This window comes from Alligator mississippiensis, chromosome 3, assembly GCF_030867095.1.
Source record: "Alligator mississippiensis isolate rAllMis1 chromosome 3, rAllMis1, whole genome shotgun sequence".
Classification (NCBI taxonomy): Eukaryota; Metazoa; Chordata; order Crocodylia; family Alligatoridae; genus Alligator; species Alligator mississippiensis.
Window position 1 is genome coordinate 261,477,589 of NC_081826.1, and position 21,774 is coordinate 261,499,362.

A 21,774-nucleotide genomic window follows, 5' to 3' on the forward strand; every position below is an offset into this window, starting at 1 on the left:
GAGCCTGGAGCAGACTGTGCTATATTAAGGCCAAAGGGCAATACAGGGGCCAGGGGCCCAGCAACTAGAAGGGCAGCCTACTGGTTCTCACTGTTCCCCTAGGCACCTCACTGGGCCCAGGCCCCTTACTGGACCTCGCTGATCCTCAGGCCCCTCACTGGGCTACCTAGAGGAACAGTGAGAACCAGTAGGGTGCCCAGGAACTGTAGTGGGGTTCAGTCAGACTGAGGCCATGCAAAGGCCTGTGGGCAGCCTTCCTATTTATTATATTTCCATCAAGGCATGGGAGGCAAGAAGGGAGGGCACACTAGGGATGGAGCGGGGCAGCTATGGAGCCACCAGGGGGCCTCACGGCCACCCTTGGGACCCTGACTTTGCAACACAGAGAATGTGAGATTTTTAAAGAGAGAAAACCAGGATCCCCAATATATAAGCAGACCTAATAACAAAAGCTAACAAGTCATAAATTCAACATACATTACTTTACTCTACATTAGGTTCTGTGCAGAAAACCCTGGTAAGTTCTATTTCTTTTTTTAGATCCTGCCACTTAAAACTGGGTCATTTTCACATGCATCTTCACTTTCACTCTCTTCCCTGCTCTAACCTTCTTCCTCATCTTCCCCCAAAACATCATCTTCAGTTTCAACCATGGCACTGGATATATAGCACTTCTTGAGGCATTTAATAATTGACTCTGACAATACCTTTTCCCAAGAAGTGAGAATCCGCTGGCAAAGCTATAGTTGTCTTCTTAACCTTTCCATTAGGTATAAGTGCCTGGTTCCTTGGCAAGAGCCAGTCTGAGTGTGCCACCAGGTATGACTACATGATGACACTTCACTGATTACATTTTTACTTTCACATCTGGTGTTACATGCCCCCTGAATGCATCTAACATTAACATTCCTCTTTTCTTCAGCAGTGCCCCACGCAGATATCATAGTTGAATCTCAATCTTGTCAGTGTCTTCACTTGGGCACAACTACTTCCTTTTTGTTTTTTTACATGATCTGCCATGATAATGCTGAGGGTTTCCCTGCAGTCACTTGCCCTACAGAATTTGCAGTACATTTTTAGAGTTTAGTTATTCACTGGTGACCAGCAGTGATCCTGGTTTTCTCTGATTTAACAAAATCCCCAATTTTCTGTTTAAAAGAAACTAACTCTCTAAATCCAAACTCTTCCGTGATTTAAATGAAACCCCACCAATATATAGCTATATAGAAGTGGTGTTTCATTTTAATAATGGAAAAATGTGGATTTGGAGTTAGTGATCAGGTCCTGTATTCAGCTTTTTTCCCTGACACTGCTTGTTTTCCCTCTCCCCCACGCTGCTGCTCTCTGCCCACAGCACCAGAAAGGCAAATGGCAGTGGAGAAAGAATCGGGTTCTGAGGCCTCATCACTAGGGCTGTGCGGAGCTTCAAGTGCTAATTCAATTTCAAGGAGATTCGGTCTGATTCAGCGGCTGAATCTCCAAATCCAGATTGAATCAGGAGACCAATAAAAAGGTTGAAATCGATTCAGAGACTTGGGCAGTCTCCGCTTGCTGCTGCAGGGAGCAGGACCCGGGCTCCGTGCCGGTAAGTAGGTGGGGGCTGGAAGAGGGAGGAGGGGACCATGGGGGGACCCCCACCAGGACCCATTCCCTGCCTGCTCCCCCAGCCCTCCTAAGCGCCTCTCCACCTGCTCTCCCAGCCCTGTCAGTGGCTGCCCCACCCAGCCCCAGCATCCTGACTCTTTAAAAAAAAAAAAAAACAAAGGAAAAAAAGACCTGTACTCACTGGCTGCTGCAGCGGCTGTTGGAGCTTCTGAGGGCTTGTGGCAGAGCTCCCACACACAGTGTGAAACAGTGGGGGGCAGCAGGGACTGCCCTCCAGCCTGGCAGCAGACAGTAAGTGCAGGAGTTTTTTTTGTTTGTTTTGTTATTTTAAAGAGCTGGGATACTGAGCCCAGGCAGGGCAGCCATTGATGGGGCTGGGAGAGCAGGCGGGGGATGGGGCCTGTTTGATTCAGAAATTTGGCTGATTCGGCAGCAGCCGAATCTCCGAATCAGATTTGGCCAAATCGATTTGGGACAGTGATCTGAATCACCAAATCAAATCACTGTCCCCCGAATTCAAAGTGAATACTAGCTGCTTCACACAGGCTGACTGATCACCACTGTCCAAAATTTGCTTCACTGACTATTCCCCTGCCATATACCTGTAGGTGCTTCGCACGCTTCACCACCTTCTGGTCCCCAGAAAAGAGTTAAGCCAGGGGAAGTTTACAGATATTCACTCCCCCAGGAGCAACTTAAACCTGGTTGTTTCTGAGTTTTCTTCCAGAGTGGTCACTTTTGCTCGGGAAGGAAAAGCTTGCATATCTGTATGCTAGTAAACTAAGCAGAAGGATTAAGCCTAAGGAGGATAGCACACAAGCATAAATATTTAGTATCACAATATCAATATTGGGTGAAAAAATAGAAAAGCTGCTACAGGAGTCAACTAACAACAAATTCAAGGTTAGGAATATAATAAATTCTAGTCAACACTGTCATATGGAAAATAGGTCTTGTCAAACATACCTTTTAACATTTTTTCAGATTACATCTTTGATTGATAAAGATAACTATACAATATGACATACTTTGGTCTTTAAAGGCTATTAGAATTTTCTGAAATATTAAATAAAAAAGAGCATTCTGTAACAGCAGTAAAGCACATCTTAAATGGATGAGGAACAAATTGATATATCCACAATAGTTGTTAAAGAGAAATCATCACTGAATAAGGGTGTCACTATTGAGAATGATACTAGCAGATAACACAATCAGAAGAGCAAAAAAATTCTGATTAGGGCTGAACAGTCTTACAAAACTATCTTGATTGTCCAAATGCAAAGATATTTGCCTAGATTAGTACAGGAACCCTTAAACACAGAATGGGAGAGTGTACACTGGACAACTGAGAGACTGAAAAGAATCTTGGGGTCACAATGAACAAGCAACTCAATAAAAATACCAGTGCAGTGCTGCAGCAAAAATAGGGCTAATGTGCCCCTTATATGTACAAACTGAGGAGCAGTGCATGGAAGAGGAGATCTTTTTTAATCTCTGTATATGGCATTGGTAAGACTGATAATAAACTACTATGCAATTTGTAGTTTGTACCTGACGCAGGAGGTACACGGTCCCACTAGGGGGAATGCCTTACTGGATCTGGTATTGGCAACGGGGGATGACATAGTAGGGGACCTACAGATTGGTGGTCACCTGGGGGACAGTGATCACCAAATAATAGAATTCATCATAAGATGTCGAGTGGGTAAGGTAACTAGTAGGGTGAAAGTGCTAGACTTTAGGAAAGCTGATCTCAATGAACCCAGGCAATTAGTCAAGGACGCACTGCAGAGTAGGAGTTTTGAAGTGATGGGAGCCCAAGAAGGGTGGCTGTGCCTTAAGGAAATGATCTTTCGGGCACAAAGCAAGACGATCCCCATGCGGGGTAAAAGAGGGAAAGGGGCCAGGAGGCTTCCCTGGCTGACCAGAGAAATCCAGAGCAGCCTACAGGCTAAAAGGGGAGCATATAAAAAGTGGAAAAAGGGAGAGATTACCAAAGAGGAGTATACCTCCTCTGTTTGCACTTGTAGGGAGGCAGTTAGACAGGCCAAAGCTACCATGGAGCTGAGGATGGCATCCCAAGTTAAGGATAACAAGAAATTGTTTTTTAGCTATATAGGGAGTAAAAGGAAGGCCCAGGGAGGAATAGGACCCCTACTAAATGGGCAGAAGCAATTGGTGACGGACAGGGGGGACAAGGCTGAACTCCTCAATGAGTTCTTTGCCTCAGTGTTCCTAAGTGAGGGGCAAGACAAGTCTCTCACTGGGATTGTAGAGAGGCAGCAGCAGGGCGCCAGACTACCATGCGTAGACCCTGAGATGGTGCAGAGTCACTTGGAGGAACTGGATACGTTTAAGTCGGCAGGCCCGGATAAGCTCCATCCGAGGGTACTGAAGGCACTGGCTGATGTCATTGCACAGCCACTGGCAGGGGTATTTGAACACTCATGGTGCATGGGCCAGGTCCCGGAGGACTGGAAAAGGGCCAATGTGGTCCCCATTTTCAAGAAGGGGAGGAAGGAGGACCCAAGCAACTACAGGCCAGTCAGTCTCACCTCCATCCTTGGCAAAGTCTTTACCTTCAAGAAAGGGAGGAAAGTGGATCCGGCTAACTATAGGCCCATTAGCCTGACTTCTATCCTGGGGAAGATCTTAGAAAAGTTTATTAAAGAGGCCATCCTTAATGGACTGGCCGATGCCAACATCTTAAGGGATAGCCAGCACGGGTTTGTTGAGGGTAGGTCTTGCTTGACCAATCTCATTTCCTTCTACGAACATGTGACCTATCACCTGGACAAGGGAGAAGAGATTGATGTCATATATCTTGACTTCAAAAAAGCTTTTGATCTGGTTTCCCATGATCACCTCTTGGAGAAACTGGCCAATTGTCGCCTTGGGTCCTCCACGATCCACTGGCTGGAAAATTGGCTCCGTGGTTGGACCCAGAGGGTAGTAACTGATGGAAGTCACTCATCATGGTGTCCTGTAACCAGTGGGGTCCCCCAAGGCTCTGTCCTTGGACCCATACTGTTCAACATCTTCATTAATGATGTGGACACTGGAGTCAGAAGCGGACTGGCCAAGTTCGCCGATGACACCAAACTTTGGGGCAAAGCATCCACACCAGAAGACAGGCGGGTGATCCAGGCTGACCTGGACAGGCTCAGCAAGTGGGCGGACGAGAATCTGATGGTGTTCAACACCGATAAATGCAAGGTTCTCCACCTTGGGAAGAAAAACCCGCAGCATCCTTATAGGCTTGGCAGTGCTATGTTGGCTAGCACTATGGAAGAAAGACTTGGGGGTCATCACTGACCACAAGATGAACATGAGCCTGCAATGCGATGCTGCGGCTAGTAAAGCGACCAAAACGCTGGCTTGCATCCATAGATGCTTCTCAAGCAAATCCCAGGACGTCATTCTCCCCTTGTACTCGGCCTTAGTGAGGCCGCAGCTGGAGTACTGTGTCCAGTTTTGGGCTCCACAATTCAAAAAAGATGTGGGGAAGCTTGAAAGAGTCCAGAGAAGAGCCACGCGCATGATCAGAGGTCAGGGAAGCAGAACCTACGAGGGCAGGCTGAGAGCCCTGGGGCTCTTTAGCCTGGAAAAGCGCAAGCTCAGGGGTGATCTGGCCACCTATAAGTTTGTCAGGGGTGACCAGCAGTATCTGGGGGAACGTTTGTTCACCAGAGCGCCCCAAGGGATGATGACTAGGTCGAATGGTCATATACTACTGCAAGACCGTTTCAGGCCATTAATCTAAAATGTTCCACGTTTCAGGACATAAGGAAGAATTTCTTTACTGTCTGAGCCCCCAAGGTCTGGAACAGCCTGCCACCGGAGGTGGTTCAAGCGCCTACATTGAACACCTTCAAGAGCAAACTGGATGCTTATCTTGCTGGGATCCTATGACCCCAGCTGACTTCCTGCCCTTTGGGCAGGGGGCTGGACTTGATGATCTTCCGAAGTCCCTTCCAGCCCTAATGTCTATGAAATCTATGAAAAAATTATCAAGGCTCACATTTGCAAGAGCCCAGCAAGAAAAATTATGCTGAGGGGAAACCAGCATGGGTTCATAGCAGGTAGATCATGCCTGACTAATCTAGTCTCTTTTTATGACCAGGTTACAAAACGCCTGGACACAGGAGTAGGGATTGACGTCATATACTTCAGGACTTCCGGAAGGCCTTCGATAAGGTATCCCACACCATACTGGTGAACAAGTTAAGAGGCTGTGACTTGGATGACTACACAGTCCGGTGGGTGGCGAACTGGCTACAGGGTTGCACCCAGAGAGTCGTAGTGGATGGGTCAGTATCGACCTGGAAGGATGTGGGCAGTGGAGTCCTGCAAGGCTCGGTCCTTGGACTGATACTCTTCCATGTGTTCATCAGCAACTTGGACGAGGGAGTGAGGTGTACTCTGTCCAAGTTTGTGGATGACACAAAAATGTGGGGAGAAGTAGACATGCCGGAGGGCAGGGAACAACTACAAGCAGACCTGGACAGGTTGGACAAAATGGGCAGAAAACAACAGAATGCAATTCAACAAGGAGAAATGCAAAGTGCTGCACCTAGGGAGGAAAAATGTCCAGCATACCTACTGCCTAGGAAATGACCTGCTTGGTGGAACGGAAGCGGAAAGGGATCTCGGAGTCCCAGTGGACTCCAAAGATGAACATGAGTCGGCAGTGTTATGAAGCCATCAGAAAAGCTAATGGCACTTTATCGTGCATCAGCAGATGCATAATGAACAGATCCAAGGAGGTGATACTTCCCCTCTATCGGGCGCTGGTCAGACCATAGTTGGAATATTGCGTTCAATTTTGGGCGCCGCACTTCAAGAGGGATGTGGATAACCTGGAGAGGGTCCAGAGAAGGGCCACGCGTATGGTTAAGGGCTTGCAGGCCAAGCCCTATGAGGAGAGACGGAGGCACCTGGACCACTTCAGCCTCCGCAAGAGAAGGTTGAGAGGCGACCTTGTGGCTGCCTATAAGTTCATCACGGGGGCACAGAAGAGAATTGGTGAGGTTTTATTCACCCAGGCGCCCCCGGGGGTTACAAAAAATAATGGCCACAAGCTAGCAGAGAGCAGATTTAGACTAGACATTAGGAAGAACTTCTTGACGGTTCGAGTGGCCAAGGTCTGGAATGGGCTCCCAAGGGAGGTGGTGCTCTCCCCTACCCTGGGGGTCTTCAAGAGGAGGTTAGATAGACATCTAGCTGGGGTCATCTAGACCCAGCACTTTTTCCTGCCTATGCAGGGGGTTGGACTCGATGATCTATTGACGTCCCTTCCGACCCTAGCATCTATGAATCTATGCTGATATCAACATATTAAAAAGTCAAAAAAATGAGAGAGGGTACAGCAGCCAAAAAAATGATTTAAGGACTGGAGACAATGCCTTGAAATCAGACTTAAAGAAAACAGAAGCAACTTGACTACAAGGTTCAAGTATTTTAAGGGAGAGAGCATGTGGGATACAAAAGGGTTCTTCAATTTATCAGAGAAAAACAAAAAAACCCCAAATTGTCAGAATCCAAAAATAGACAAATTTAAAGAATCTAGGAACAAAATTAAGTAACAGTGATCAAAAAAATGGAACAAATCATGTCTAGATGTCTTGAAATAGAGATTAGGTGTCTTGTTGGAATATAGGTTTGGATAAAATTACTGGACTCCACAGAAGGATAACTGGTTGAAATCTAATGGCTTAAGATACACTGGAGTTTAATGTAGACGACCTAATAATCAAACTTGCAGCTCTATTTCAGAGAATAGAGCAATTAAACATATTTGAACTGGAAGTGAAATCTTTGGGCCAGAAACTTTGGCTGTTCAAAAATCACATCTCCAAATAGACAAAATTGGTATCAGGACACTGTTCTAATACTATTTAGTATTCTTGGCATTCCAGTCCAAAGTCACAAGAAAATCTTTCAAATCCCTTCTGAAAATCTGATTTGAGTGGACCTATTTCTATAGCTCACTTCTGAATTATTTTACCCAAGGCCACTTCCTATTTTATCTGATCAGTATTCAATACATCTCTATATTACCTTGCTTATTTTTGTACTGTAGCTGTAATACATGCTATGTAAACAGAGTAAAAAAAAAGAAAGAAAAAAAAACTACTATATTTGCAAATGTAGCATGTGAGCTCCACCTACAGGATGAAAAACATTTTCTACAAAAAATATTTTCAATGAATCACTAACCTAAAAAACTATTAAATTACAAATCAATCTGTTTTTTAAAAAAAACCCTCCAGCTGATTTTCTCAGTCCACTGACAAGTAGGAGCCTGACATTTTTATGCCCACTTTAATAGATTTCTAACACAAAACTTGATTCCATACTTACCAAATATACAAGATTGCCTTTATCTTCAAGCAGTCTTTTGAGGTAACCTATCTGGTCTGAACTAACAAGCTTAAATATGACAGTTATAGACTATGGACAGACCAAAATAATTATACTGTTATAAAGAGGGAGACTTATTTTTCATGAATGTATATCAACTGACCTGTTGCAATTTTTGTGCATTTGCTCCAATCCAAATAGTAAAGGAAGCTAAACCCATGCAACTTACACAATAATGAAACAGCTATTATGTTACCTTTGTTTAGCTTCCACATACAGCAGATCAAGTGGACACATGAACTGCTACAAAGGACTATTTGGAGACATTCTGAAAATATTATTTAAAAAATTCAACCACTCTGCTTCTCTGGCTTTAAATTTCTGAGGAGATGAACAACTGTGACAGAGAGCAGACATTCCTTGATTAACTGGCATACTATTAGAAACTCCCACTTAAGTCACACACTGATTCCCATTCCGTCTCACATTCAAAAATCTGATAAACACAAATTTGAACTAACACAGAAGGTGGAATCTTATTCAAATATCATCACTCATTTTCAGCATATTTATGGGAAGAATTAATTCTTGAAGACAGTAAAATATGAGGTCCTCATCTCATCACAATGGAACCCAAGATTAAGACAACCCTATTTGGATCAAACAGTGGCACAGCTTTAATTTTCATGCCAAATGTTGTCACACTATTGTTGAAAACAACTTATTCTAGAAGTTCCTGTAATCAAGACTGTAGTGAAAACTTTAGGTACATATCCATGGCTACTACATGCTTAAACTGATTACCCTCAGTGTGTAAAGCACCTCTCTGAGGCATAGCAAATAGTCATACTAATGTCTTTTGTTTTGACTTTTCTGTACCATGAAATGCTTTAATTAGAGAACCAAGACAACCTATTTTGTTTTTGCTTCCAGCTCTCTAGAATGGCTACTTAAAGCCAGACTTTACATATCCAGTGCAACAAACTCTTTTTTTTGCCTTTAGGCACTACCATAATAGATATGATTAGCAAGAGAAAAGTAGCAGGATGGAGAGCTTAATTAAACAGCACTTGATAAGCATAGATGTATCAAGATTTCTGAGAAGAATTTAGCATTTCTATCTTGAAAGTAACATTCAATACATTCTGAGTAGTGCTATAGATTCATTATGTATTCACTCTGAGCAAAAGGGACTTTATTTAGCGAACTAGTAGCATTAAGATTAGTCTTAAGCACTCACTTCATATAAATATCCTATCTCAAGAATTTTAGATAATCTGCCCTTTTTATTTTATGAGAGGGAAGAGCACAATGAAAAGAAGAACATGAGAGCTCCTTTCTTTCCCTTTTAGGTTAAGTTAAAAAGCTCCAACACAAAATGTTTGGCAACCATTGAGCCTTCTGGATCATGGCATACATATGAGAGGTCACCCAGACCTTTAATACATATGCCTAGGCAGGAGTTTCTTGGAGAAGAGGAGGCTGCGCAGACCTTCCATCTCCCCTTTAGGGCACTAAGACAGAATCCAAAGGCCAGCCTGGGTTCCAGATGTTTGGTGCCTCCTTGTTCTGTCATCTGCCACCACTGAGAACAATTTAGCTCCATCTGCTTTTGGAACTCCCTTGCAGGTAGTTGAAGGCTGCTATTAAATCCCCTATCAGTTTTCTCTTCTCTAGACTAAATAAGCCCAGTTTCCTCAGCCTCTCCTAATAAGTAACATGCCCCAGCCCTCTCCCCATTTTTGTTGCCCTCTGCTGGACTCTCCAATTTGACTACATCCTTTCTGTAGCAGGGGGTGCAAACCTGAACAAATGTACTCCAGATGTGCCCTCCCCAGTGGAGGGGAAATAACAGGTACTATTTTAACACGCTGTAATCGGCACTACTGTGCAGTAGCACCAGCACACGTCTTTTACGTGATACTAATGCACATTAGATTAATTCTATTGCGCATTAGCACAGCTTTCAGCATGACACGCTAACGTGCAATAGAATTAGTCTACTGCACTTTTAGTATCTCATGTAAATACGCCCAGTGTTCAGCAAATCAGCATATAAACAATTTGCAAAATAAAACTGCAATTGAACCCTGTTTTAAACTTTTGAAAAAAATAAACTACAATAGTTAAGTAAATATTTATGTCAAACTAGTTCAACTACTGTATTTTCTCACACACAGCATGCACTCTTTCCTTTCTCTCCAAAAACAGTCATTGAAAATTGCACTGTGAAGCATGTGAGATAAACAGAATGGTTTCTGCCAACTATTACCAGCGAAATTAAACTTAATTTTGCACACAACTCACGGGTAGCAGAACAATGAGCAGGCTCTGCTCCCGAGCTGCTGCTACTCTGTTACTTTCTACAAGGAAAAAAATCATTTTTTCTTTATTTTGTCTTTAAAAAAAAATGCATATATTACATTCTGGGGCATTCTGTATGTGAGAAAATATGGTTTATTATCCTTGAGCCTATTTTCTAAAATTCAGACTTCTCATTCAAAATGAATGCCGGGTTTATTTGATAGCAAAGAAATCAATGATGCTTCATGCCTATACTGAACAAAAAAAGCCAACATACCAATGCATACTTAATTCTACTGTTTTTTTAAATCATTTTTGTTATATCATGGAGCATAACCTGCTATGAAAAATGTTTCATAAACATTTAAGACAAAATAAGGAGAACATTTTCTTTTTTTGGCAATTTTATTTACAGACTAAATTAATATTAATGTCATGCTTCTTGAGTATTTCCTACACTCTCCCAAGGGGCTAGCACTTTATATCCCCCATGTATAGACTGCAACCTTAGAAGACAGAAGTTCCCTGTTGACCTAATCAGTGCCATACAAAATGAAAACTGCCTATTGTGGGAAGGGATGATTTTTTAACTGCTTCTTTCTTGTCCTTGTGGTCCCTTCCTTCTGAAAGTGCAATATTATTCCATCAATAAGTTTGAAACGCCTGTCATCTAAGTTATTTTAATAGCTATTTGTGGCAGTGCACCTTTGGGTGCCTGCCACTTGAAGGGCTCAGTCGGGCAGCCAGCAGGTGCCTGATGGCGGTGACCATTTGAGAACTAGGTATATGGAGGCTGCAGTTTGCTGTTGCTGCCAGCCCAAATGGAAACATCACCTGGCTGAGCTGCAGCAGGAACACCAGGAGGTAAGAGCAAGAGCTTAGGGGGATGGTTAGGAGGCTCTTGGTCCTGGGCACGACCTAAAATTGCACCCTGCCAGGGATGGGTGGCCTGGTGGGGCTCCTGGTGGCATGGGAGCCTCCACAAAATGCCAGGCCAGTTACCACCCCAGTGAAAGGTGGGTTGAGGCCCCTTAATAACCCCAGCTTCCACAACTGGGTGGGTAACCCCCTGAGAAGGTGGACCCATGTAAAAGAGTGTGAGCTACTTGCTCAGAAGCCTGACTTGAGGCACCCTTGACTGGTCAATGCTGAGGTCAGGACCAGAAGGGTCAAAAGGGTCAGGGGCCCACCGTGAGGGACGTTCAGAGCCATGGGCCTCGAGTTCCAACTGGCCTTGGAGGTGAGGCCAGGGCCTGTGTGGCCAAAGGTCCCGGGGGGGGGGGCCACACCTGAGAGAGTGAAGAGTGTAAGGAGCTTGGCAGCCCAGAATGAGGGCAGAATAGGCCGCCTGATGGGAAAGGATCTATTTGGGGTCCAGGCCAGAGTGGGGCCAGAGATGTTAAGAGCTTAGATGCCATCTGTGAGGCATGGTTTGTGGTGTAGGAGAGGTTTCGGAGCCGCAGATAACGCCACTGGCATTGAGGCAGGAAATGGGCAGCCTCCCACCGGGTTAATATCTTAATCATTTTCCATCAAGGTGTGGCAGACGAGAAAGGTGGGCAGTTAGCCCAGAAACAGGTGGGCAGGCGAACATCTAACTGGCCCCAGGGAGGCCCCCTGTTATACTATTCTTTAGTCTTAATACAATGCTTATTTCAACAGACAGTATTTTTCTGACTAGCTCCATCACTTATGGAATACTCATAACTAGGGCTGGCAAGCTGGTCAATTGATCAGTCAAATATTGTCAATTGACTGGTCAATTGTCTGCATATTTTTTCAGCGGACAACAATTATAGATTTTTACAAAAAAACTACTTTTTCTGTAGTTTTCTTGACAGGAATATTAATTTTTATTGTTTTTTTATACATTTCTTAATGGAAAATTTGTGCTTTGTATGTGTATTATTTGGACCTACTGGCAATTTTTTATTGATATTTGGCCAGTCAATTGACCGAAGCTTTATCTGAGTGGTCAACTACTCAAACCTAGCTCATGACAACTAGGTAAAGAGGGTAGATGATTAGACAACACAGGATATGTGCAGATGTTTACCGCATCTGATCTACAATCACACAGCTTGCTTTAAGCCATGTGACTGTAGACGGGAGCAGCTTGTGCACATATTCAAAGGCTGGGAACCCAATCTAAGTAACCGGGGGGGGGAGGACTAGCAGGTCTGTTGGGGTTTTTTGTGCGATTAGAGGAGAGCTAATAATGGCCCTGTCAGGGGCTTGGGGGTAGGAAGAGCATACTCATGGCGCTGTGACAAGCAGCTAGACTCTTCCAACTCTGGGGCTGTGCTCTGAACATGTGTACATGTTTGGTAGATGAGGATAATCTATTCCCAATACACCTTAGTTCATCTCCTCAGGTGAAATAATTTAGATTGGGTTGGCCATTTTTTGCCCATTTTAACTTTCCCAAATGTCTGTACAGATCAGCACTTACAGATTCATAGTTTTAGTTTGTAGGGCCGGAAGGGACCTGAGCAAATCATCAAGTCCGACCCCCTGCCATGGCAGGGAAGAGTACTGGGGTCGAACGACCCCGGCAAGGTGTTCATCTAGCCTCCTCTTAGAGACTCCCAGGGTGGGAGCCAGCACCACTTCTCTTGGAAGTTGGTTCCAGATCCCAGCTGCCCTGACAGTGAAGTAGTGCCTCCTGATGTCTAGTCTAAATCTACCCTCTGTCAGCTTGTGACCGTTATTTCTTGTCACTTCTGGGAATGCTCGGGGGAACAGGGACTCTTCCAATACCTGTTCTGGTCCCCTGTGACTAGTTTGTAAACAGCCACTAGATCCCCCCTCAGCCTTCCTTCATGGAGGCTGAACAGTTTCAGGTCCCTTAGCCTCTCCTTGTAGGGCCCTGCTGACCCCTGATCATGCAAGTGGCCCTTCTCTGGACCCTCTCCATGTTGTCCACATCCCTCCTGAAGTGCAGTGCCCAGAACTGGGCGCAGTACTCCAACTGTGGCCTGACCAGTGTCACATAGAAGGGGAGGATCACCTCCTTGGACCTGCTTGAGATGCATCTGTGGATGCATGACAAGGTGCGGTTGGCCTTCCTGACTGCATCCCCACACTGTCGGCCCATGTTCATGTTGGCATCAATAATGACTCCAAGATCCTTTTCTTCTCTGCACTGACAAGAAGGGAGATCCCCAGCCTGTAGGTATGCTGCTGGTTCTTCCTCCCCCCCAGGTGCAGTATCTTGCACTTGTCAGTGTTGAAACCCATCCTGTTCTCATCCGCCCACCCCTGTAACCTGTCTAGGTCCAATTGCAGCCTATTCCTCCCTTCTAGCATGCCCACTTCCCCCTACATCTTAGTGTCATCTGTGCATTTGAACAGGGTGCTTTCTACATCCTTGTCCAAGTTGCTGATGAAGATATCGAACAGTGCAGGCCAGAGGACCGAGCCCTGCTGAACCCCACTGCCCACATCCCTCCAGGTCGAAAATGACCCATCCACCACCACTCTTTGGGTGCGGCCCTCCAGCCAGTTAGCAACCCATTTGACTATGTAGGTGTCAAGGCCACGGTCTCCTAGTTTTTTAATGAGAATGGGTTGAGAGACAGTGTCGAAGGCCTCTCTAAGTCCAGAAAGACTATGTCCACTGCTACTCCTGCGTCTAAGGATTTTGTGACCTGGTCACAGAAGGCCACCAGGTTGGTCTGACAGGACCTGCCTCGAACGAACCTGTGTTGGTTGCCCCTAAGCATAATCTCCCTTGCTGGCCCATCATGGACATAAGCTATGATAATTCTCTCAAAAAGCTTACCCAGGATCGAAGTAAGACTAACTGGTCTACAGTTTCCTGGCTCCTCCTTCCTTTTTTGAAAATGGGAACCACACTGGCCCTTTTTCAGTCCTCTGGTACCACACCAGAGCACCACTAGTGCTCGTAGAGCCGTGCCAGGGGTCCTGCAATGACCTCTGCTAATTCCCTCAGCACTCTGAGATGGAGATCGTCAGGACCAGCTGATTTAAATATGTCCAGTCCCTCCAGAAGTTCCCTGACTAGATCCTCACTGATGCTAGGTCTGGATGTGCCTCCCCTGGGGCCTACGGAGGTCCCGGTGTGGGGGGGGGGGTGACCCGGTCCCTACTTAGGAAAATGGAGGCAAAGAAATTGTTAAATAGGTTAGCTTTGTCGTCTAGTGTGACAACCAGATTTCCTAGCATGTCTTGCAGAGGCCCCACATTCCCTGGTACCTTCTTTTTACACCCTATGTATTTAAAAAAGGACTTCTTGTTGTCCTTGATCCGGGTAGGTAGTCCCAGTTCCATCTCCACCTTGGCCTTCCTGACCGCCCCCCTGCAGCCCCAAGCAACTGAGGTATAGTCCTCCCTGGTGATGGCCCCTCCCTTCCATTGGGTATACGCCTCCCTTTTAGCCAGGAGATGTTCCCGTATGCTTTTGGTGAGCCATGGGGGCTTTTGCGCCCTCTTGCCCCCTTTGATCCGTGTTGGGATTACCTCCCTTTGGGCCTGGAGAACTGTCTCCTTAAGGAACAACCACCCGACTCCTCTCCCCTCCGGGACCTCAGTGCCTCCCCAACTATTCTCCTTACCTCAGTGGGTACTTAGATCAACCCAACCCAGTGGGTACTTAGATCAACCCAACCCAGTGAGTACTTAGATCAACCCAACCCTAGTTAGGGCGATATAAATGTAATATCTGCATGTACTCACTGTGGTTCTCAGTTTGGCTACACAAGAACCAGTGTTAAGCATGGCAGGTAAATCTGATAAAGAAAGGTTTCACCAGCTATCTGTACACATAAAACAATTTGCAGGCAACAGGTTTGGCCAAGATTAAGTTTCACATAAGCCACTAAATTCCCTTAAAAACAATGAAATTAGAGACATTTTAAATGAAACTTACATTTCTGGCATTTCCATTTTTGTAGTCAGTCTTATTACATAAATATAGTTATTTGATTATAGTTAATTAGGCCCCCTCTACATGTTACATGTATTATATAGTTACCTGGTTTATTGTGCAATTAATTTAGGGTGCCTGCATGTACCAATTAACTATGATGCCTTAAAAAGGTCCAACCAGCTATAACGTTATTGCTAGAAAATGTGTAATAACTTAAAGCTGGATGGGAACCAGCTATGAATTTGCATGTGCAACCTGTGCCCTAACACCTGGGAACTCTGATGCATTTCCAAGCCTGGGAGTTCCCAGCTGATGGGGAACCCCAAGTGGTACACCCCTGTGGCTGGGAGATTGCATCAGCTGTAATGGTGTGTAGTAAAATATTGTGAAATAATTCCTAATATGTCTGGTATCAACCCCTATCATTCCCTGTGATGATAAACACTGTATTACAGACATGTCTGCTGTACACATTTATTTCTACTATGCTAGAACAAGCTAACAGATGACTAAAAGGCTTTCAGTAATTTGTCACTATATTTCTGAACAAAGAAAGTGGCCACCATTTAAAGCAGGGGTGTCAACTCACCTCAGCCCTGGGTCAGATTCAAGGGGATCTACCTGGGCTGGATCTGGACCATGTGGGCTACTCCCAGGCTGGATCACAGCAGCTGCAGTGGGCCTGGGGATAACAGTCCGGGTTCCCACTCAGGCAGTGCCGTGACTCAGGGATCAGGTGGCAGTGTGAGGTACAGAGGTAGGCAGGCAGGAGCACAGGTCAGGGATTGGATGGTAGTGAGGCAAGGGAGGGCTGAATCTGCAGAGCTCCAACTCATCCCCCTGCTGCCAATGGCTATGTCCACTGGGGTCAAGGAACCCTGAATTTTGCAGCAGGCCATGCCCTCAACTTCTAGCAGTCTGCCAAACAATGGGGAGGCCTGCTAGAAGGGTTCTGTGGGCCAGATCTGTCCAGAGGCTCTATGTTTGACATCCTAGATTAAAGTACAGTAAAATCCCTATTATTTGGGATTTTACTAACTGGCACACTCTAGTAAATGGAATTTCCGGCTGGCTGGCTGGACGTCGGGGGGGAAGGGGGGAAAGCTCACAGGTGGCTGCTGCTGCCCACCACACTGTGTTGCATGTGTAACCTATGCCCTGAGAGCTGGGAACCCCGATCAGCTGACAGGGCTCCCAGCTGTGGGGCCCGCATGCATTTCCAAGCCTGGGAGCTCCCAGCTGATGCTCCGCATGTGAACACAGCCACCCCTCCCCCAGCCCCCACTCCACATGCAGCTGCTGCCACCCCTCCCCCACCCCATGCTCTGCATGTGGCTGCCACCTCCGCCGCGTCCAGCTGGAAACCCTGTGCCCTCAGGTAACCGGCATTTTTACATTACCGGCACCCCGCATTCCCCACTCATGGCGGATTATCAAGGATTTTACTGTAATTAGCAATTTATTCTAATAGGGGCAAAAATCAAAGAAACATATCAAAATGTAAGACGTACCCTTCCATATAGTAAGCTATAATGATAAAAACTGAACAGAAATAAATAAATTAAAATTAAATAAAATCTTTAAATCATAAAAAATTGTATGCTGCATACCTGCGGGTAGTAGTTTTCTTTTCTGTTTTTATTTCTTCTTCTTTGAATGATAGTTTTTCATTATCATTTGAATCTTTTTTCAGCTTTTTAGCAATGCGATTCTTCACTTCATTTTCTTCATTAGCATCCATTTCATTTTCATCCCCTTCATCATTATCTTCCTTCTACATTGATTTAAAATAAGTGATTCAAATTTTAGCACTAATTTACTACATGATTTTTAAACATAGAAACTTATCTCATCAGGAGAACTCATACAATACTTAAAAATGTAGATGCACATATAGGCATATATGTACGTTAGGGCTGTGTGAATTTTGGCAGCTGTTATGTTTTGGAGGTGTTTCGGGCCGTTTCGGCACCCAGAACACCAAATCTGAATCAAATCCATGACGCAGGGCTGCACAGGGCAGACAGTGGCAGTGAGGATACCCCGGTGCAGATCTCTGCTCCCTGCAGAGCCAGGTCGCACAGCAGGGCAGTGCTGGTCAGTGCTGCACAACCTGGCTCTGCAGGGAGCAGAGACCTGGGGAAGCATGGGGTGGGTAGCGGTGGTGAGGAGACCCCTGGCACAGATCTCTGCTCCCTGTAGAGCCAGGTTGCACAGCAGGGCAGTGCTGGCCCCAGCCACGTGACCTGGCTCTGCAGGGAGCAGATATCCATGCCAGGGGTCTCTTCGCCACCGCTGCCCGCCTCACACAGCCCCCCATCACCGGGATGGCATGGGGCGGCCAGCGGCAGCGAGGAGACTGCCTAGCACAGATCTCTGCTTCCTGTGGAGCCAAGTTGCGCGGCAGGAACCAGCAGGCTTCCTCGTTGCTCTGCACTGCTTCCCTACCCCATGACCCAGTGTGACAGGGATCAGAGATCTGCACAGGGGTCCCCTCGCCTACATAGACAGCAACAGCCCTCCCGCAGACGAGCCACCTGTGGCCCCATCCTGCTCCTCTCTGGGGCCCCAAGCCCCCGACCCCAAAGCCCACCTGGCTGGGCAGTAGGGCTGTGCAAAGTGTGTCTGAAACCGAATTGAAATACAGCCATTTCACACAACCCTAATGTACATTTTGTAATGGTGTCCATATACATGAATTATGCAGAAATTTATGCTCTATGGCTTAAACTCATGTGTTACTCTGCTGTGACTGCTCCAAATGGACCAGTTTTAGAGCTTTGGGAATTTCACTGGTTTTTGGTTGGGAATCTGATACTTACTAACTCAATCCTGTGGAGTATGTTTTTATGCAGTGTTATATTCCTCCTAAGAAAAATGTAATTCACAGAACATATGGAATGGAGTATCTCTAAGAAGTCCAAGTTTTGTTTGTGGAAGTGCTACTTACCTCACTTAAATCACCTACTTCATTTGTTTTTTCACTAAAAGATAAAGAAAGACATAAGAGTTATTTTTCACTATACAGCATTTGGAATCAATCATTTTAAATGCAGAGCAGAATTTTAAAACAGCAGTATCTTTGTTAAGAATTTGATTAAGTTGCCTTCTGAAACCAAAGTCAGAACTCTACCTGACAAGCCATTTATACCACACTTACCATAATGACATAAGCTGATTGCAACTTTCTACCACTTGCTCATCATTATCTACTCTGGCTAAAAACATTTAAGAATGTAGGACAGAACAACAGAAATACAGCACTGCCACGTAGAGGATAAATGATATTAGTGAGTCCATCTCAAGGTACCCAGACGAACCATTATGGTCTGCAGACTCTAAAAGACCACTTTTTGCTCTTAAACCAAGCAGTTCTGGTCCAAGGAAAAAGAACAATGAGTAATCAAAAAGTTGTAGTCAGTATAAACCTTTAGATATTGGCCTATGGATCCAATATGTATAGTTGCAAAAGGTCAAGTACTGTGATACACATATATATAATTTGACTAAATGAGGACTAGAAGTCAAGTTACAAACTGGAAAAAAAACAACACAGGAAGCAAAACATATGACATCCCTGTATACTGTTGCAAGAAAAGCTAGTTGTACTATACTACTGACTCATATTTAGCTTGTAGTCAGGTATAACCCCCCAGGTCTTTTTTTGCAGTAGTACAGCCTAGACATTTTACCCTAATCTGCGTATTTGATTGTCCTGTCCTAATCCTAGTCCTATTGTCCAAAGTGTCTGCCGTCCCACCAATATAAATGAAGGCAAAGCAGTTCCATAGATTAAAAGTGGTATAGTAACCTTTTGACAGCAGGAACTGAACTTAGATGTGGATCATCTTTCAGCAAGTCATGGCTACTTTTACTTTTCCCCTTCATACTCTGTAAAATTAACAATAAAATATTTGTTACAGCAATGTTTATGTGAATATGGAGTCAGGATAACTGATACAGTAGAATAAACAATAATTTTGTTCCTGTCATGTTTAAGCCAAGCACTGGCCATAGATGCATCTAATCACAAAAAGAAAATTCTCTTGACATTGCTCCTGTTACAGTGACTAGTTATCTGATTCGGGAAATTTTAAAAGCTCTTTGAGCAGTAACAACAAAGGGAAAAAAAAGAATACAACACAAAAGTTTCAGAGGAACAGCCCTATGGCCAGCAATGCAATATAACATAAGGGTGAAATACTTAGATTGGGTATAAACAATACTGGATAAACAGGTAAGGAATTCTGACTTTCCTACATCTGTCTAACCTAATTCAGACAGCGGGTATGTACAGCAATGGTATCACTCTACAGAACAGACAGAGTAGATTAATAGAAAAACAAAAATTAATAACCCATATATTAGCAGGCAGTAAACATTTGCTGAAAGTACCATTCACACACCTTGACAGAATGAATCTAACGACCTGAAAACACACAACACCCCTAGATAGGGATTCTAATAAAGGGGTGTAGGGCTGGGGGAGGGAGTGGATTAGATCTCAGTCAAAGAGGCAGGTGAATACACAGTAAGGCTGGACAGATAGTGAAGCCTTTATCAACCAGAAAGCATAAGTTGCTAAGCAGGATCTTAAGTGCCTCCATATTAGATACTTCAACACTAAGGACTTTACTGAGGCCATTCTATATTACGTAGAAGATTCACACATTTAACAGTGTGAAAAACTTCAACAGTGACTTTTTCATATGTTCAAGAACCAAACTAGACATGGCATGGGTAGCTGTAGGCTTTGCCAATTGCCTAGACAGTGATGGCCAACCTGTGGCACAATACCCTGTCTGGCACACAGTAGATCAGGTAAGGAACAAGTAGCACAATGGCAGAAATGGCAGGAATAGAGAGCAGAGCAGCAGATCAAGCCTGGAGCAAAAAGCAGAGCAGCAGGGGAAGGGGATCAGAGGAGCACTTGGAGAGAGTGCAGGGTTAATTTGTGGCACACCTGCCAATAAAGGTTGGCTTCCACTAGTCTAGAAGATTCTGCAAGAGAGGGAAGATGGAGATGTGAACTTAGGAGAGAGATAACCAGAGACAACCAGAAAACCAGGAACAGTAAATGTAAACAAACTCTGTATTTTTGGTGATAAATACTATTAGGAAATACCCAAAATTCACCCAACACATGGTGGTTTTATTTATTTTTAAAAACAAATTTATTAGCCTGACAGTAATTAAGGAGAGGAACATCTTCCACATAATCATATAGTGATGGTTCTCAGTTCTGCAGACATTCTCTCTTACACCACTGGCCCTCTCATACCTCACCTATCTACTTTTGTAAAGCCATTAACATCCACCTTATCTACCCATATATAATGCTGCACTTCTTTGCAGTGTCTCATAATCCTGTCACGTTCATCTCTAACCTCATTATTTTCTAAGAGATCCAAGAGAGGTAGTTAGCTGGGTAGTCTAAAGCCTGGCAGAAGGCAGGGTAGGGTGGCAACTTAGAAACTAAATGGTTCAGGGAGGCATATACTTTCACAGACAGCACCACCTGACAAAATATGCTGTTGCCAGACAAGCTTATGCCTCTGAATCAGTTAGTTTCTAAAGGTGCCACCTGACCCTCCCTGCTCTCTACCTAAAAGGACTCTAGTTATTAAGGGCAAGGTAAGAAAGTACTATCAAGAGTGAAGGACTATTCATTTTTAGAGCTGTAGACATGCAGACATATAGGAAAAAAGTCACTGAACTGATAGGCAGTCAGCTACATCTGTGTCCCAGGGGAATAAAAATGGAGACGCCAGAATGGCCTCCCACAGCGGGACCCAAGGCAGGGGTGACATGCCCAAAGAAAGGGGGAAAGAACCCTGAAAGGAAGAAATACTTACCTCCCACAGGGAAGAGCGAGCTGCGCCGAGAAGGGACGCTGGCGCGGTTTATCAGCTGCTTTTATTGCCAGCTGGCGGCGGCACTGGCAGGTGATGTCATGAAAAGCCACCACCCGGCAGATTTAAAGGCTGGGGGCAGAGAAATGGCAGGGGAAGCGGCAGGGATGCTGGAGGGTGAGGGTGCTCCCCAGCCAATGTCCCAGGGAGGTCTGCAGCCCCGGCAGGGGCAAGACGGAAATTCCTTAAGAGGGGCTCCCCCTCCCCCTGCTAGTGGGGCCCACCACCTTGATTGGCAGGACAGCCAAGGAAGAGAAGGATGACATCGGGGGACCAGAGAAGGTCTAAGACGGTGGACCCATGAGGGGGGGTGGGCAGAAGCCCACACCCAGACCCTTTCATTATTTTTTTCTTCTTTTTTTTCTTTTCCCTGACCTCCTCTATCTTGGAGGGCGCAGAGAGTGGCAACCCAGGAAAGACCCTCTATGGGTCCAGGGCGATGGAGATAGATTGAGGCAAGATTGGGCAAGAGCCTCAGAGGAGGGTCAGGTGCAAAGGTGGAGATAATTGTATGCCCCGCGGTTGTTAGGAATAGGCAAGCCAAGGAGCAGGCCGAAGATCCACCATCCAGCACCGGAAGGTTGGTGCTTGGTTGGGGTGTAGGGAAGGTGGAGCCCCAAGAACGTCTCTGATGGGTGATCCCAAGAGTAGCAAGAAACCTCAGGAGGGAGCCTCACTACTGGAACATAGAAGACCAAA

At 45.2% G+C, this 21,774-nt stretch overlaps 1 protein-coding gene across 3 annotated transcripts in view; it reads right to left on the reverse strand.

Annotated features, from left to right (window-relative positions):
• The window catches only part of CWC27 (CWC27 spliceosome associated cyclophilin), a 216,239-nt gene that overhangs the window by 171,021 nt on the left and 23,444 nt on the right, over nt 1–21,774 (reverse strand). For all 3 annotated transcript variants that reach the window (XM_019495888.2, XM_059725138.1, XM_059725137.1), the window contains exons 8-10: nt 18,975–19,054; nt 18,114–18,147; nt 16,774–16,937 (exon numbers count right to left, since the gene is read on the reverse strand). In XM_019495888.2, coding sequence (XP_019351433.1) covers nt 16,774–16,937; nt 18,114–18,147; nt 18,975–19,054 — 278 coding nt within the window. The remainder of the gene's footprint in view (nt 1–16,773; nt 16,938–18,113; nt 18,148–18,974; nt 19,055–21,774) is intronic.